Source organism: Carettochelys insculpta, chromosome 1 (genome assembly GCF_033958435.1).
Source record: "Carettochelys insculpta isolate YL-2023 chromosome 1, ASM3395843v1, whole genome shotgun sequence".
NCBI classification, from domain to species: domain Eukaryota; kingdom Metazoa; phylum Chordata; order Testudines; family Carettochelyidae; genus Carettochelys; species Carettochelys insculpta.
Window position 1 is genome coordinate 203,558,832 of NC_134137.1, and position 17,894 is coordinate 203,576,725.

General features: G+C 46.5%; 1 protein-coding gene across 3 annotated transcripts in view; it reads right to left on the minus strand.

The window, feature by feature from the left end:
• Positions 1-17,894, minus strand: part of IGSF3 (immunoglobulin superfamily member 3) — a 185,352-nt gene that overhangs the window by 35,318 nt on the left and 132,140 nt on the right. For all 3 annotated transcript variants that reach the window (XM_074997989.1, XM_074997972.1, XM_074997982.1), the window contains one exon: positions 8,321-8,725. In XM_074997989.1, coding sequence (XP_074854090.1) covers positions 8,321-8,725 — 405 coding nt within the window. The remainder of the gene's footprint in view (positions 1-8,320; positions 8,726-17,894) is intronic.

Genomic DNA, 17,894 nt, shown 5'->3' on the forward strand with positions numbered 1-17,894 from the left:
TGACGGGTTCATACTGACAGCTCCTAATCAACTTAAACTTTATGAGGCAGCCTCCGGAGAGTCCCTGGCTGCTAATTAATGCTCTAATGAAGAGCCTAGCTGTCTTGTTTGCTTGACAGCTCTGAGGTCAATCAATCTGCCAGGGCCAGACTTGCAAAAAGACTTCTGGTGACTGCGCAGTACCTCCCCTCCACTCCCTCCCCCTTACCCTCCCACATTCATCACTGTCAAAACCCAAGCAAAAAAGGGCAATGTACAGTGGAGGAGCTGCAATCACCTCATGTGCCTGCTTCAGGATTAGTCATGAGGGAACAGATAGGCTCAGACAGGCGTACAGGAGCGGGAAGGGGAAGAGGAAAGGCAAGAGAGGAGGATGGTAAAAATCAGGCCAGGGAAGTAGATGCTGCTGCATTTTTACTAGAGGTGCATGGCCCATGCTTATTTGGGCCTCCACACCCAGAGCAGTGGTGGAAAGTGTGTGGCTGTCAGAAGGCAAAGGACCCTGTTAATGATTTTTAGGTTTAAAGGATCCCTGTACACGTGACACAAACAAACAGCAATTGTGCTTCCTAGGCTATTTTCTTGTGCAAGGTCTCTGGGGTGTGATGAGGTGGCCAGTTCTGGATGGATCGATAACAGACAGAGATACTGCCGCCAATATCTAGGGGAGGGTACAGGAGGGCAGAGGTCACTTGAGCTCACATTTGCTGGGACCAGGTCAGAAGAGACTGTGTAGATGAGAGGAAGGGGAAGTCATCGTCCATCTTTGCAGACCGACTCTCTTCTACAACAGCAAATCAACCCAGTGGCCTCTGCCAGCCTTCCTACAGCTTAGAGTTGCTAGCCAGCACATCTCCACACTCCTGTGTCATGGGACAAGCCAAAATTCCCAGTGTCACCCATTTCTTCCCATTAGATGAAGGGGCTCTTCTCCTTGCCGCTGTTCTGGCTTAGAACTTCTCTTCCGAGGACAGCAGAGTCCCTTTAACCCCCGTGAGTGTCTAGGGACAGGAATACTAGCAAGCTGATTAAAACCCATGGCCCTAATTTGTATGATCTGGAGCACAAAACACTTCCTGATACTCAAGTCCTATGTGCTCTCAAGGCCAAACGACCTCACTCTTGAGTCCCAAAGGAGAAAGGTGATTGTACTAATGCACACGAGGACTGTGGCAATTTAATACCAGCACAAGTGAACTGATCTTTGTGTCAAGAGTCATTCAAATGTTGTAGCCCATACAGACTACAACCCACTGTGCACTCTACTAACACATCATCGGTGGTCCTTGTCTGAATCCCACAGACATGTCACATCTGCATGCTGTTCTGAAACGTGGCACTCTGAATCAACACAAACTTGTCAGGAAGATGCGCAGTTTGACAAAGCAATGGGACTGGAGTGGAATCTCCCTGTGTCTACCAGCCCAGCCCTCCAATTCCACCTGGCCCGTACCGAACGTCCTCTCTCACCCAGGAGTCTATCCACACATCTCTTCTGCTCCAGCAAACAAGAGGCTGAGCCTCGACAAATTTCACCTTCAAAGTTCCATGAAGAAGAGGACCTGGAATGAAGTGGGGACCAGAATGGAGCTGGGTTCCACCCATCTGCTGTAAGTCTCCTCAGCACGTCTAGCCGGACCAAAAGCTCAGCCCAGCACTGAGTGCCACAGGACCGCAAGAGGGTCATGGGCGTTCATAAGGACCCCTCCCTCCCCCAGTCCAGCCACAGAGATTCAAGTATGACAAAGAATTACCGTGCTTCGGCTCTGTCAGGATGAAGCTGCCCTGAACGATGACCTGCCGGTTAGCATGGCAGTGCCGTCAGAAGGGGTCAGCCAGCTGGAATGGGGTGGAGGCACGAGAAGTGAGTGTGTAAAGGAGATGATGATGGCTTGAGAGTGGAGCAGGAGGAGAGAGCACCTTAAGAGACCTGCCTTTGGGACACAGAACACGTGTTTCAACAACAGAAGAGCCAGAGACAGGAAGACAATCTCACAGGAAGGGCACTGGTGAAAAGAAATCCCTGTGCACACCGGGGCTTATTTCAAGTTCAGACAGAGCTCTCAAGCTGGCAGGAGCACTGCATGCTGACTTCGGGGAAGGAGCTGGCACGAGTTGTCTTGATTTGTTGTTCGTTCCCAAGCACTGCATACCAGTCAAGAAAAGGAGCCTAGGAAATGAGGGGAGCGTTGCGTAATATCATTTGCAACACAGCAGTTTGCTACAGTGGATCCACCCAGTGGCCCGTGATCTGAACTCCAGTTTGCGGAGTGACACGCTGGTGCTCAGACCGCATTACATTGAGGGCCCTCCTCTTCTCTGAGAGAGATAGCTAGTGTCTAAGCCTGCTTGCTCCACTTGTCCATATGCCAATGGGGAGAGAGTGCATGCAACCCCCCCGTCACCTTAGCTCTCAGAACCAGACCTTCCATGTTGCATCACTGGATCCAGCCAGTGAGAGCAGCACAACGCCCTGAGACTACTACAACAGGCCTGTAGAAGCAGGCAGGCAATACAGATGAGTGGATGGAAGCTGCCACTCCACCTGGCGATGCACCCTAGAGTACAGGTATGACAGTGAAGCTGGAGAATCCTCAGCCTCAGCAGAATTACTAGCAGAGGGTGGAACCAGCCCTGTAATACTTTTGCTGCTACTGACAGTCCCTCATGCACCAGCAGAAGACTAGCACTGTTACTTCTATTAGCGACACCAACTGCCCCCACATACCCTCACACGCAGCCAGCAGGCGTCTCCCATGGGACCCCTCTCTCTCTCACAGCCAACACATTTGTACTACTGCCCTTCTCCTGAGGGGAGCCCCAGCAACTCATATCTGGCCTTCATGCCCCTGTGGGTCCTCGTGCAAAGGGCGGAGCCCATGCTGCCATAGCTTTGGGTCCAGTTTCACAACTCCTCCACACGCCAGGCTCTTCTTCAGACCTAACAGTGCCAATCATCCACACCCAGTCTCCTGCGTTTGCCCTCGAAATCTGCCTGCGGCGTTTCTGAAGCACTGCTAATTTCTTCCCAAGAGTGAAACGTGGGTTAGTGTTTAAAGGTAATGGGCTCACCTCAGTAGTTCCCTCTTGGCCACCTCAGATAGCTGCCTACCGATTATGCAACAAACTTTTTGTTGAAATATTCTGTAATGAAGCTGAGCTGCAATCTGGGATAACAATGCTACCGGTTTTACAGAATGTCCACAAAAATGAAGCAGGGCAAACATTCCTGCAACACGAAGTCAGGGAAGCATTTTTTAAAACAAAACCAAACCAAAAACAACCTCCCCCGCAAAAAAAAAAAAAAAAAAAAACATCCTGGGGGTATAAACTGAAATATAAAGCACATGTAAGACAAAACAGTATCTGTTAACCATAGGAAAGTCCCAGTTGGAGGTAGACACTTTGCTCTCATTATTTAAACATGTCAGTTGCTGCCAGCTACCGTGAAGAGGTCTTACTTCTGGGAAGTGATAACTGCACAAACTGAAAACCTCCCTTCTTAGATCTCACAAGGAATCTGGGCTAGGCCTGCACTCTGCCTTGTCTGGCACCATCCCAGCAGCCTTCAGAGCATTGCAAATTTCATGGTGGCGTTCCCACTGCTGTCAGCAATAATTAAGGTGACCATCTGTCCTGTTTTGGCTGGGACGGTCCCATATTTGGGACGCCAAAAAGGCACCCTTGACTTATTTTATAAAAGGGACTAACTGTCCTGTATTTGCTGCCCAGGCGCAGCTGCCTGTTGGAGAGCACATACTGTACATCAGTAGGTGCACTCCACAACAGAGGTAGCCAGCAGGTTAGCTACTTTCCCCTTCCCCGAGCCTTAGGGAAGCGAGAGTGCCCCAGCTGCTTCGTCCCTGATGCTTCCCTGAGACTTGGGGATGGTGGGGAGGGGGTCAGTGCCTGGCCTGCTCCGTCCCAGCCACTTCCCTGAGGCTCGGGGAATGAGGAGCGCTTCCTTCCCGCCATCCCGTATGTGGCTGTGGGAGATATGGTCACCCTAGCAATAATCCCATGCTCCAGTGTGGGCTTGTGAGGTAATGTGCTGTTGGCCGGATCACCTTTAGGAGAGTAAGGCATATATCCCCCTTTCACCACTAGGACAAAAAAAGAGAGGCAATGACCGACCGCCTTTCGTCATTAAAAACCCCAGAGGACCTTTACATTCTAACTTTGCTACACTTGCTGATCACCTACATTAGACAGAACTGCAGGGCAATCTTCCCGAATTCTTACTTGGATGGACAGCATGCTTCACTTCATGTCCTAAGTGTTTGTAGTAGTTCCATGCATTGACAAATAGCCTCCAGGATGCCTTTATGGCCGTTACCTACCAACTCACGTACTAACTAAAGAATTTTGAAACTGTACGGAACAGTAAAAGTAACACCAGGTGTCAGAGTGATTTAGTGTTGCTGGTGCTTGCCCTTTAAGAACTGAGCTGGGATCAAACTCTGTTCATTTTTAGTCACTAGTGACCTAGCTGCTTTGGATTTCAACTGGTGACCTGGAGATTAACTTCAGTGTCACAAAATTAAACTTCTGAGCCATCCTGTTTGTGCACTTCAAGCTTGTGTCCAGTAGGTCTCTGGTTCTCACCCAGGGTACGCATACCCCTGAGGGATGCAGAAGTCTTCCAGGGGACACACCAACTCATCTAGATATGTACCTAGTTTTGCAAAGGCCTAAACAAATAGTCTAGCAAACTCAGTACAAACTGAAACATCACATGAAGTGAGAAGCTGAGCATTTTTCAGCAGAAGTATGCTTAACACTTTTGTTATGTCTGAGTGTATAAACAGGTAGTTTTCAAGGGAGCTGAAATCTGGGGGTACACCAAACAAATCGGACTCCTGGAAGGGGTACAGGCGTCTGGAGAGGTGGAGACCACTGCAGTAGCCGAGAGGCGCTGCAATAAAAAAAAAAAAAAACCTGCTCCTCCATAGGTAGCCTGGTGGTGGTGAGTCACCCACAGCTCTCCCTCAATGTAGAGAAACTGCCATGACCACCTGCCTGCAAACGGTTAATGCTGCAGCCACACGCCAGCCACCTGAACCTCCCCGCCCTGAGCAACAGCTACAACCAAACCGCACATTGTCTAGCTTTCCACTCAAGTGTGCACATGTTGATCTATAACATCTTGCCTCAGCACACTGTCAGAGACTTATTTATATACTGATCATTCCCATCACCGCATGCAGTCACTTCTGGGGAGAAGTGTTACAGCCATTTAGCCTAGGACAGGAGCCGACAAAAAAGGTATTTTAAAAAAAAAATAAGGTCAGTTGGGCAAATACAGAGCTGGGGATGTTATGATCCAAGAAAACTAAAGTCTGAGATTAATGCACAAGCTGAATGATCCCAGAAAGAGGTACTGGCCAGATCAGTGTGTGCTGATTGGGGAGGCTCAATCAAGCTGCCTTTTATTAAAAAAGAAGATGGTAAACAGAGTGATTTCTTTGAGCTAGAATTGGCTCAAGACACCACGGCTGATGCCCTCTCTCTGGTACCTAAGTAGCTGTAGCTCTGTTTTAGTGATATCTGAAAGCCAGACGCTCACAGCAGTAGCAGGGTGAGAAGTTGGTTAAGTACGAACTAATGGAAGAGGGCTGCCTACTGAACCACCACCTGTTTTTTCCTGGAGATCATCCAGCCCAAGAACCAGCGAGATCTGGCCCTAGTTAGCTTGCCGGAGGGTATGGAATCACAGCACAAACAGACATTGGCCGCAGGCAGTGGATGAAGAGGCAGTTTCTGCGTCTCTGAGGCTGCCTGAGGCGTGGAACTGAAAAGTGTGGGAGGATGTAACACTGGGAAGGGGAGTTCAGCAAGAGAAAATGGGAGAGAAGGGACACTCCCTTCTGCCCTTCCACCCTCCTGGGCCATAAACCCACAGAGAGTAGACTACGCTTATTAGACTGGACTTACGACTTTGCACAGGGAAGGTTTGCTAAGCAGCTTAGCACTCTGGCCTCAATTAGGAGACAGGGTGGGGCACAGACAACAGACACACCACTCACAGGCCCTATTAATGCACCATTAGAGCTCGAGCATTGCAGTAAGGAGCTGGCGGTTCCATCATGCAAGGCCTTGAGTTGGCTTTTATACCCCCTGCCCCGTGCACTGTGACATGGCTTTCTGTTACTGGAGGGCATTGCCAGGGATTCACTCACAGGCAAATGCATTACAGACCTTCAAACCTGCTTCCCAGGGAAACGAACTAGGGAGATGAGAACGAGCAGTCCCGTAGCATCTTAAAGACTAACAATTTTATTTCTTAGGTTATGAGATTTCTTGGGCAAAACCCACTTCATGGCTACCTCTCTAAGGGGATGAGAGTTGCCATCCAGAGCTCCTCTGACAGTAAGGCTGCTTCTACAGTTGCCCCCTCCCGTTGGAGTTGGCATGGTAATGAAGCAATTCGAAGCAGGCTAATGAGGCAGTAACCTGCATATTCAATGCCCCATTAGCATAATAGCAACTACATGAATTTCAAAGGGCAGACTTCGAATTGCAGATTGACAGTGAAGATGGGGGCTTTGAAATAAGTGCCCCACTTCGACATTTCCTTGCTCCGATCTAGTTCTGTGGGAGTAAGGGAATGTTGAGGTGGGGAGCTTATTTCAGAACTGCCCCCATCTACGCTGTCAATCTGCAATTCAAAGTCCACACTTTAAAATTCTTGGGGTCGCCATTATGATAATGAGGCACTCAATATACACGTTAGTGCTTCATTAGCTTGCTTCGAATTGCCTCATTCCACGGCACCTCCAACAGGAGGGAGGGGGCGAGTGTAGAAGCAGCCTAAGACACTAACTACAAGGTAGGATAACAGTATGGGAAGTCAAGGCAAAAAGGAAGTGCTTACTGGCAAGCAGGAAGGACAGAGATAAAGAAGACACAGGCACTGGAAAAGCACTCTCCTACTGCCAACTCTTCCTCAAACAGCCCCACAACTTGGGCCAAAACACAAAACAAAACAAAACAAAACCCAAAAAAACCCTGAACAAACAAAAAGTCCAAAACGCCAAACCAAAACCCCACAACTACAAGAAGCCGGGCTGCACAGGCATCCTGGAGAGAGGGTGAACTAGCGGAACAAAGTTCCAGAGCAGTAAGAACCTGGGACGTGATTTGCAGAAGTGACTAGCAATTCTGAGTGCCGAGCTGAACAAGACTGATTTTCCGATCACAGGTGGTCAGCGCCGCCTGAAAATCGGCCTGCTTTCTGAAAATCTGTGTCTCAGGTAAAGCTGAGCACCCCCAAAACTGAAGTATGCCAAACCAGTCGCCATCTGTGAAAACACTGGTCCTGCTCTCAAGGAGAGGTTGGCTATGGGTGTAACATGTAACCAGAAAAAGCCACAGCATGTCATTCACAGAGATGTGCATGCACACAGGTCTTGGTGGGTGCCTACACACAGCACGTTCATAATGTCTGACAGCATGACTATGATTAGTACGGCAATATTCAGGATCAGGGCCCAGAGTACTAGAGTAAGCTGTGAGATGCAATGTGTAGGAATAAACAAAGAGCAGGAGGAAGGGTAGCAGTGAGACGCAGGCAGGGTTACAAGCACCAACAGAATGTACAATGTGCGGATCTGAGGTGTTTTTCCTTTAATCATAGAGACAGTAATGTCGGCAGTCATTGCTGATCACCAGCCCAGCCGTACCTGTACCATCACGCAGTTGCTAAAGGAGTTAGAACTGGTGGAAGTTTTTGTCTCTGCCTTTAGGGGAAAGGAAGAGAGAAGCACGTGTGCCGTGGAAATGAGTACCTACATGAGTACTGTAGACCCCCGACTCACACACAACCCCCACGTAAGTCAAATTTCCCGTGCAGCTCAGGGGAGCCAGAAACTGATGAGGGAAACTCAGACTCAGGCATTTTGGGTGTTTACTGTACTAAGAGAAAGGGTTAAAGGCAGACGTTGCACAGTTGGGAACGAAGCACATAGTCCCCTCTCACTGTGATGCCCAGCACACCTTAATCCTTACCCAGACTCTCCCCTGCTGTTGTAGTCCTGGGCCAACACAGCGTTCTGACTTCTGCATCAAACCTGCCCTGCCGCACTCCTTCTATTCCAGTCACAGACTACCTGCTATGAGTAGCCAGGTAGCTGCTGTTTGAGTCAAGCTCGGGACACGTGGGACAAGATTACATTTGTAACTTTTCCAGATTGCAAAAGAAAACCTCATAGTACATGCAGTACAGGCAAAGAGGAACTTCGCCTTCCAGAGGCGAAAGCTTCAGGCACTAAAATCCCTGCATCACCCAGCCTCTACGACACACGACCACAAAGGCCCTTACCTGGCCGGAGGACTCGGATCTCGAGCAGATTGGAGGTTCTGTCTGCCAGGCGTGTCCAACTGCTGTTGTAGTTTTTTCTCCACAACTCGGCTACACACTGGTACTTGCCAGCCTCGGTGTCACTGGCCCGGCTGATGCTGAGGCGCACGTTGTTGCTGGACTCTGCTTTTTCAATGGCAGTGCGGGTCCGGAATCCCATGTACCTTTCTCCCCACTGGACCCCACCATCCCGAGTGAAGGTGACCAGGTCATGGAATTCTGTGCTTCCCGCTGGCTGAAAGCGCCATGTCACGGACACGGGGACCCAGGACGGATAGTGAGGCTTGATGATGCATTGGAGGTCAAACGATTCATTGTAGGTCACCCCAGGGGTTCGGGATATAGCCGTGACAGCAAAACCAGCCTCTGCAGAAGAAGAGAAATGAGTGAGACGTTAGAGAATTTGGAGAACTCTTGTCAAACGAGGCCTGCCACAATGCTGTGAATGAGAAACGGCAATAGCAGTGGCTCTTCAGTGATGGTCCATGGAAAGCTGCTGGTGCTTCTCATTTCCCATTAACAAATTATATTAAAAGCACCCAAAAACCCCCTCAAATTCCATATTACTCTACAGTAACCTCCACGTAAGCGACTGCTGCAGTGCGACAGGGAAAAAAGAGTTTCATTGCCAACAGGAGGGTTCCTACTGGCACAAATGGGAGGAGAGGTGCCCATGAAAACATCTTTCTTCCACATGGTGGAGTGGTTCTCACTGCAGCCTATGTGACCACTTCAGACCACATAAGTAGTTTATACATGGTATGGCTACAGCCTGCATGACCCACAGAGAGCGGCACGTGTGGCCACCATGGTAAACAGGCTGATAGCATGGGCCCGTGGTTCTCAAAGTACTGAAGAAGAGCTGAACTGGGGAGGAGGCCGATCATCTTCGCATCAGCCAGCACTAAACTGTAGTAACTGGGCGAAAGATTGACCGTTCACCTCACAGCATTTGCAGATTCATCTCTTGGGTTAGGCTTTCCTAAAACAGCCACAGGTTCCCAAACATTTATATTCATAATCTCTTCCCTGCCCCCAAAGCCAAATCTAGCGCCTGGTCCAGCGGTTCTTAACTTTTAATTGAAGCCTGCACCCCTCTGGTTCACAAAACGTGCTCTCGCACCCCTTATCAAAAATCAAATATGTTCTTGCACCCCTTATCAAAAATAAAAAATGGAGATGGGAGGGGCCCATATGCTTTTCAATGCATATTAAATATATGTGAACGTTTTATGTTATTAAAAATGTATAATGTTAATAAATACATAGGTTTGATGAAAAAAGTAGTTGTACTTATGTGCTTAATTTGTGCTTTCGATGATTTACCTTCGGAAAAAAAACCTGGCATGTCTTGCACCCCCAGAAAGGCCATCACGCACCCCCCAAGGGGTGTTAAGGAACACTGGCCTGGTGGGACTGAAGGGGTGATGGGAGGGGAACGAGGGGGTAGCTTGTTGGCATTTACACTCGAGTGGTGCCCATCGCTCTAGTATTCCAGCGCCTATACAGAAAACCCAGATACCGAACACTGAATTTGAGTGAGGTTTTAGTCTTTACGTGCCTCAGCCATCTAGGTCATGACTTGCATTGTCTCTCAACTGCAGCCACATTTGGACAATACAGAAATTGTATGCCCATCCATATATGATATAATACATATTTTCTGGATTACATTTTTAAGAGTTTTGGCTTTGTTTTAAAAGGGAGGACAATTTATTCTTACTACTTTATTGTAAGTTTTGTATCTAAGAATTTCCTAAGTTTAAAAACAAAAGATGAGGAAGGAATTACTTTTTCTGTTCATGTTACTTAACAATAACATGTCAGTTAGGGAGTCCTCTGTTTCACATCATTGATGCTCGTGAGAAGTACAAACTTCCATAAAGCATCTCTCACATGGGCCGAGAGCTCTACTCCATCTGCAATACTGGCAAAATTTACAAGTTTTTTTTAAATCCCTCAATGTAGTTCTGAGGACAAAAGTCCCACGCACAGATCCAAAAGAAGCAGAAATATTTGATACGTCAGAACAGATTATCTGCCTACCAAGTGCTGTAAACTACTGCCAAAAAGAATTCTTCATTGCCTGGAAAGCAATATCAACACAGACTAGAAACTCACAGAAAACTGGCTCAGCAGCAATAGGAGGGAAGAGTCAGGAGATGGCACTTTCTGACCTCTAGGTTAAATAGATATTAATTAACAATAGTAGACAGATGGGACATCAATTGTAGTGACCAGATTAAATACCACGCTGCAGCCATTGAGATCTCTGCACACTTACAGTAAATGGGCTCAGGACTCCTAATCATCAAAAGACGTCACCATGGCCAGGTTCCGGGCCAAGTAATTACTGCAAAAACAGGTCAATCTTTGGGATTAAAGCTTTCAAAATGTGTTTAACAATTATCGAGGAGAAAGAGGACGAGGCTCAGTGAGCTGCCCCCTTGCAAGATCTCTGCATCTCATCACCCCATGAAGTAGGGCAGCCTAGGGAAGTACATACCAGGCAGTCCGGAGTGGAGCAAAGCATAGATCCTAGTGCCAGAGACTGAGGATGTCAAAGTCTGGTTTAAATGTTATAAGGTTGCTTGGTTAGACCTGGCCTATATTTAAAAAATAGGCCAGGTAAATTATTAAAAAAATTAATTGTGATCAATCATACAATTAGTTGCACTATTAAACAATAATAGAATAGCATTTATTTAAATATTTTGGATGTCTTCTACATTTTCCAATACATTAATTTAAAATGCAGCACAGGAAAAAGTATATGCTGCTAACTGTATATTTGTTTACAAATGGAGATATGCATCTCCTAGAACTGGAAGGAATCTCAGGAGGTCATTTGGTCCAGTCCCCTGCCCTCTTGGAAGGACCAAGCACCATCCCTGACATCTATTTGCCCCAATCCCTAGATGGTCCCCTCAAGGGTTGAGCTCACAACCCTGAGTTTAGCAGGTCACTGCTCAAACCACTGAGCTATCCCTGACCCCCCCAGCCCTGTGAGAAAAATAGTATTTTTTCAGTTCTCCCATTACACATACTGTAGTGCAATCTCTTCATCATGGAAACTGAATTTGCAAATGTAGAATTATGTATAACCCTCCCCGCCCTGTATTCAAAAATAAAACAATATAAAACAAATCCACCCAGTCCTAGTTCTTATTCAGGCATTCAAGTTTGTTTATACTTGCAGGAGATAATGCTTCCTGATTCTTGCTTACAATGTCACCTGAAAAAGCGAGACCAGATTCTTGCATGGCCCTGTTGTAACTTTTGTCACCAGGTATTAAAATGCCAAATATGCTAAAGATTCATATACCCCTTCATGCTTCAACCACCATTCCAGAGGACATGGGTCCATGTTGATAACTGGTTCCGCTTGATAATGATCCAAAGCAGTACAGATTAATGCATGTTCATTTTAAGATTCTGCCAGCAAAAGGCTGATTTTCTTTTCCAGTGGTATAGGTTCTGTAGTTTCCACATCAGGCTGTTCCTCTTCTAAGACCCATGAAAGAATGCTGCACAACTCCTCCATCTCACATGTTAGAAGGCACTTCAGATTCAGTCAAGTGCTGTAGCTATCTTTAGCAATCTCCCATTGGTACCTTCTTCACGTTTTGTCAAAACTGCAGTGAAAATGTTCTTAAAAAGAACATGTGCTGGGTTATTGTCTGAGACTGCTAGAAATATGAGATATATGGGCAGAAAGTGGGTAAAACACAGAAGGAGACACAGCATTCTCCCCCCAGGAGCTGAGGCACACATTTAATTAATGCATTTTTAAATTAGCGTCACCAGCATTGATGTATGTTTTCCGGAATGGTGGATGGAGCATGAAGGGGCACATAAATATTTAGTATATCTGACATGCAAGTACTTTGTAATGCCAGCAACAAAAGTGCCATGAGAACACCGATCCTCACTTTCAGGTGACACTGAAGACGTGTTTCTCCGGGGCGGGGTCTACACTTACTTGAATATCAACGGCTGCTACGCAATTTTAGGTACAGCAATAGCGCAAGAAAAATCGATTATGTAGCATTCGATATTTCTCACTGTCCTCTCTGCAGAATGCTGACAGGATCGCTCCTCCTTCCAACATTCCTTAATCCTTGTGGTTTGCAAGGAGTTCCAGGGTCAACATTGACCCTGGAAGGTGCTGTTGTGCACATGCGTGAAACGGAGCCCCAGAAGATCAAACACATGTGTTCAATCTTCCGCAGCAAGTGGAGAGGTAGATACACTGGAGGGTAGGGACAGGGTCCAGAGTGACTTAGACAAACGGGAAGACTGGGCTGCAAGAAATCTGATGATGTTCAAGAAGGACAAGTGCAGAGTCCTGCACTTGGGCTGGAAGAAGCCCAAGCATTGTTACAGGCTGGGGTCCGACTGGCTCAGCAGTAGTTCTGCAGAAAAGGACCTGGGAGTTGTAGTGGATGAGAAGCTGGAGATGAGTCAACAGTGTGCCATTGCAGCCAAGAAAGCTAATGGCATATTAGGTTGCATCAAGAGGAGCGTTGCCAGTAGATCCACAGAAGTGATTATTCCTCTTTATTCGGCTTTGGTAAGGCCGCATCTGGAGTACTGTGCCCAGTTCTAGGCCCCCAATTATAGGAAGGATGTGGATACACTGGAGAGGGTCCAGCAGAGGGTGACCAAAATAATTAGGGGGCTGGAGCATATGACCTATGAAGAAAGGTTGAGGGAGTTGGGACTGCTTAGTCTGCAGAAGAGAAAAGACTGAGGGGGGACTTGATAACAGCCTTCAACTTACTCAAGGGAGGCTGCAAGAGGCTGGAGAGCGGCTGTTCACGGTGGACATGGATGGCAGGACACGGAACAATGGTCTCAGGCTGCTGTTGGGAAGGTCCAGGTTGAACATTAGGAAACACTTTTTCACCAGGAGGGTGGTGAAGCATTGGAATGGTCTACCCAGGGAAGTAGTAGAGTCTCCATCCCTGGAGGTGTTTAAGTCTCACCTTGACAAAGCCCTGGCGGGGCTGATCTGATGGGTTTGGTCCTGCCTAGGGCAGGGGGTTGGACTCGATGGCCTTTTCAGGTCTCTTCCAGCTCTATTGTTCTATGATTCTATGAGCAAGCATAGACCCAGCCTAAGTGACTGTTTTTGAGTGTAGCTATGTAACAAAACATATGAAAGCTGTACTTTCACAAAAGAGAAAGTACACTACATTTCCTGTATGAGATGAACTGAAAAATATACCTTTTGTTTACCTTTTATACTGTGTAATGAAGTAAGGTAGAATGAGCACTGTACAATTTGTATTCTGTGTTGTAACAGAAATCAATGTACTTAAAATGAAGAAAAACATCCAAAATATTTAATAAATTTCAATCGATATTCTTTTTTAACACGGAGATTGAAAAACCAATTAATCATGATTAATTTTTTAACCGCAATTACTTTTTGAGTTAATTGTGTGAGTTAACTGCAACTGACTGTCCCCATTAAAAATTGAAGAGACCAAGCTAGGTCACTCAGGGCTGTGAGAAATGTTGAAAGCTACAGTTAGCTTGACCTAACCCAGTGAACAGATGCAGATGCACTGACAGAAGAATTCTCCCTTTGGCCCAGCTATCACCTTTCCGAAAGGCAGCAGAAAACCCTTCCACTGATGTAGGATGTGTCCACACTAGGGGTGCCAACCAGTTAGGGACTAAGTGCCACAGACTGAGTGCAAAGAACCATGTGTATAAAGTGCAAACAGCCACATGTTATATGTTTACTTTTATCTATCTATCTATATGATATGCAGCTTAATGCTCCCCCCATCCTCCACAGAGCCGCCCTCCCCCATCCCTCTCCAGCCCATCCTCTTCCCCTCCTCCAGAGTCAGGCACCCCCAGTCCCCGGCTCACTCTCAATGCTGGTGACGCACCAGAGCTGCCACCACACACTTACCCCACCAAGCGCTGGGGTGCGTGCACAGAGCATGGATGGCACACGGCTCCAAACAGGAGCTGCTTTTAATCGCTCAAAGAGCTGCATGTGGCTCGAGAGCCTCGGGTTGGCCACCACGGTCTACACTCAGCAACCCAACGGCAGCACTGTAGCTAATGCTATAGCATGGACATCCCCTTTAGCCTGGGCACAGGAGCATTATAACTGAACTTTGAGTGCCCTGCAGGAACCGGGTATGCATTCTCAGACTCTCAGCTCTCCAGCTGTGCTCATGACATCCAGGTTAACAAGCAAACAGCTGTCTTTTACAGCAACCAGTAGCCCTGACTAAACACAAGACAGGGAGGGGAAGTGGGGCTTACTCCATGTGTTCTCCCCTCATCAGTTCCTAGTCCAATGAATGAGCCCAAGGCTGTGTAGAAAGCAGTACACTTAGTTTATTCTCTGATTTAGGACTGAAGGACTACAATGATCCTTGCTAAGCACTGGGGAAACTTTTCTTTAATAGTCAGGGGACGACTGCGCCCTTCCCTGCCAGTGTGTGTATCAGCAGATTTTGTAAAAGCTTCTCCCCACCTTCTCCCCCTCCCCACATTGGTTTAATCCTGGCCAGCAGCACACCTGCTATTTCAAGCTTTGGGCTTTCCCACAGCTTTCCCCGTGCCCCTTGGTTCCGATACGCAGCGCTCCATGCTGTTCACCTCTAGGCACACCCTCAACACAACTCTGCCCATGTACACAACATCAGAGGATAACTATTCCCCATTGGCTTACAGGGGCCAAGACCCCTAGCATTCTGCACAGAGTGGCAGACCCTCACGTGTTCAGAGGCTTTTGGTCTCCCATGGCTGTAATAAAAAAGTCACTACCCTTTTTAGCACGTGCCATTCAAGTATCACAAAGCTCATTACAAATATTAAGAGGAAAAAAAAATCAGACTTAGAAAAATGATGCTGGACATTTTCTCTTTCAAATTTTATTGCGCTGCCACAGTTCTTGTTGGTTATAAAAACAGGATCCTGCCAATCTGAGATTTCTCTGGAAGAGGGGACTGCAGTGGAAGGTCAATTCATTAACCTTCAATTACATTTGCTGGAACAACGGGGAAATTTTACACAACCAACTTTCAACAAGTAGAACGAATTAATACATTTGACACATTTTAGGATCAGATTACTCTGATTACCATCTTGCTTGCTTTCCCACCCATCCACACATCACCTCCTGCCCTGCTTTTCAATTCCGGCATGAATTTTTTAGCTACCAGCTTCACCAGACTACACAAAGCACAAATTAAGATCTTCAGCTGCTCCTCAGCTAGGCTGATTAATACCAGCTGATAAACTGGCCTTAGTTCTTCTAGAGCTAGAAATCATTGCATTGGAGTTTATACAAGATGTCAAGAATCCTGGGCTATAAAAATTTCTCTCTGGAGAACAGGTCAGCATTAAAGGGGATGAGAGAAAAGCAAGATCCTGATCAGGATGTGATGTGATTTTTAAAGGTTTTGATTAGTACTGTATAGCATTAGTAACAGAGAGGCAGCTGTGTTAGTCTGTATTCTAACAAAACAAAACAGAAGTCACGTATCACTTTCAAGACTAAAAAATGATTTATTAGGTCATGAGCTTTAGTGGAACAGACCCACTTTTTCAGATCGATAGCACTGCCAGTCCAGACACAGATATGCAGAACAGAGGTCCAAAAAAATTGCAATAAAAACTTACAAATCAAGTACATAGGACTGCAGCGTGGGTTGAGGGGTGGGGGATGTTAAGTGTCTTGCCTGAGATCATTAAGAACATCGAAGGAACAGAAGCAGTCCCTGTAACATATGAATTAACTGCTGTCTTTATTCATACCAAGTGTTAACGTGTCGAATTTGAATATGAAGCCCAGTTCACAAATCTCCCTATGTAATCTGTTCTTAAAGTCTCTTTGTTGTAGGACACATTCTTAGGTCTTCAACAGAATGTCCCACTCCACCGAAATATTCACTGACTGGCTTACATATATGGAGATTCCTGATGTCTGCTCTGTGTCCAATCACCTTTGGTGAAGTGTTTGCCGAGTTTGTCCAGTGTGCATTTGTACACGGGTATTGCTGGCACATAATGGCATACATAATGTTGGTCGAGGTACATGAGAACAAAACCCTGAATTTGCAAGTAACGTGGTTAGGTCCAGTGTTGGTATTTCCAGAGTAAGTATGTGGACAAAGGTGGCAATTGGGTTTGTTACAAGGAAAAGTTCAAGGACTAGTATTACTGTGGTGTCACCTGTGATTTCTAGTGAGAATCTTCACTAGGTTAAGAGGTTGTCTATAGGAGAAAACAGGCCTGTCACCAGGACCTTCCAGAGTGTAGCATCGTGACAAGTGGTGTTCTGTTCTTGGCCTTCTTGGGCCTATCTTGACATAACTGATTTCTAGGTATTCCTCTGGCCCTGTCAATCTTTTTTTTTTCTTCTTCTCCTGGTAGGTAATTAAGTTTTATAAGTTATTGGCAGAGGTCTTGAAGTTTTTGGTGTCTGTCAGTAGGATCACAGCAGATGCGATTGTATGTAAGGGCTTGATTGTGAATGATGGATTGTGTGGTGTGAGCTGGATGGAAGCTGGAGGCATATAGATAAGTGTAGCAGTCAGTGGGTTTCTGGTAGAGAGTGGTGTTGATGTGGCCATCAGTGATTTGTACTGTGGTGTCCAGGAAATGTCTCTCTTGTGTGGAACAGTCAAGGCTGAGATTGATGTCAGTGCACAGGTTGTTAAAATCTCAGTGGAATTCTTCCAGTCTCTTTACCGTTGGTCCAAATGATAAAGATGTCATCAATGTAGTGTAAGGAAAGGAGGGCAACAGGGGACGAGAGCTGAGGAATCATTGTTCTAAGTCAGCCATAAAAATGTTCACATATTGTGGGGCTGTACGGGAGCCCGTAGTAGTGCCACTAATCTGGAGGTATAAGTTGTTCCCAAACCAGAAATAATTGTGGGCAAGCATAAAGTTACATAGGTTAGACACCAGATTTGCTGTGGTAACCTCAGGGATGATATTCCTGATAACTTGCAATCCATCTTCACGTGCAATGTTGGTGTAGAGAGACTCCACATCCATGGTGGCAAGGATGGAATTGTCAGACAGGTTTCCAATGTTTTGTAATTTCCTCAGGAAGTCAGCAGCATCTCGGAGATAGCTAGGAGTGCTGGTGGCATAGGGTTTGAGGAGGAAGTCTACACAGCTGGATAGTAAGGGTCCCAATACCTGAAATGATAGGGAGTCCTGGGTTTCCAGGTTTGTGGACTTTAGGCAGTAAATAGAATAACCCAGGCTGGGGCTCAGATGGTGTGCCTGAGTGAATTTGGTCTTGAGTAGAGGCAGGGAGTTCTTTAAGCAGATGGTATAGTTTCTTTTGGAATTCTAAAGTGGGATCAGAGGAAAGAGGTCTGTAAAATGTGGTATTGGAGAGCTACTTAGCTGCCTCCTGTTCATAGTCTGACTTACTCATGATGACAACAGCACCCCTTTGGTCAGCCGGCTTGATTATGATGTCTGAGTTACTTTTGAAATTCTGGACAGCATAGCATTCAGCACAGTTAAGACTGTGTTTCAT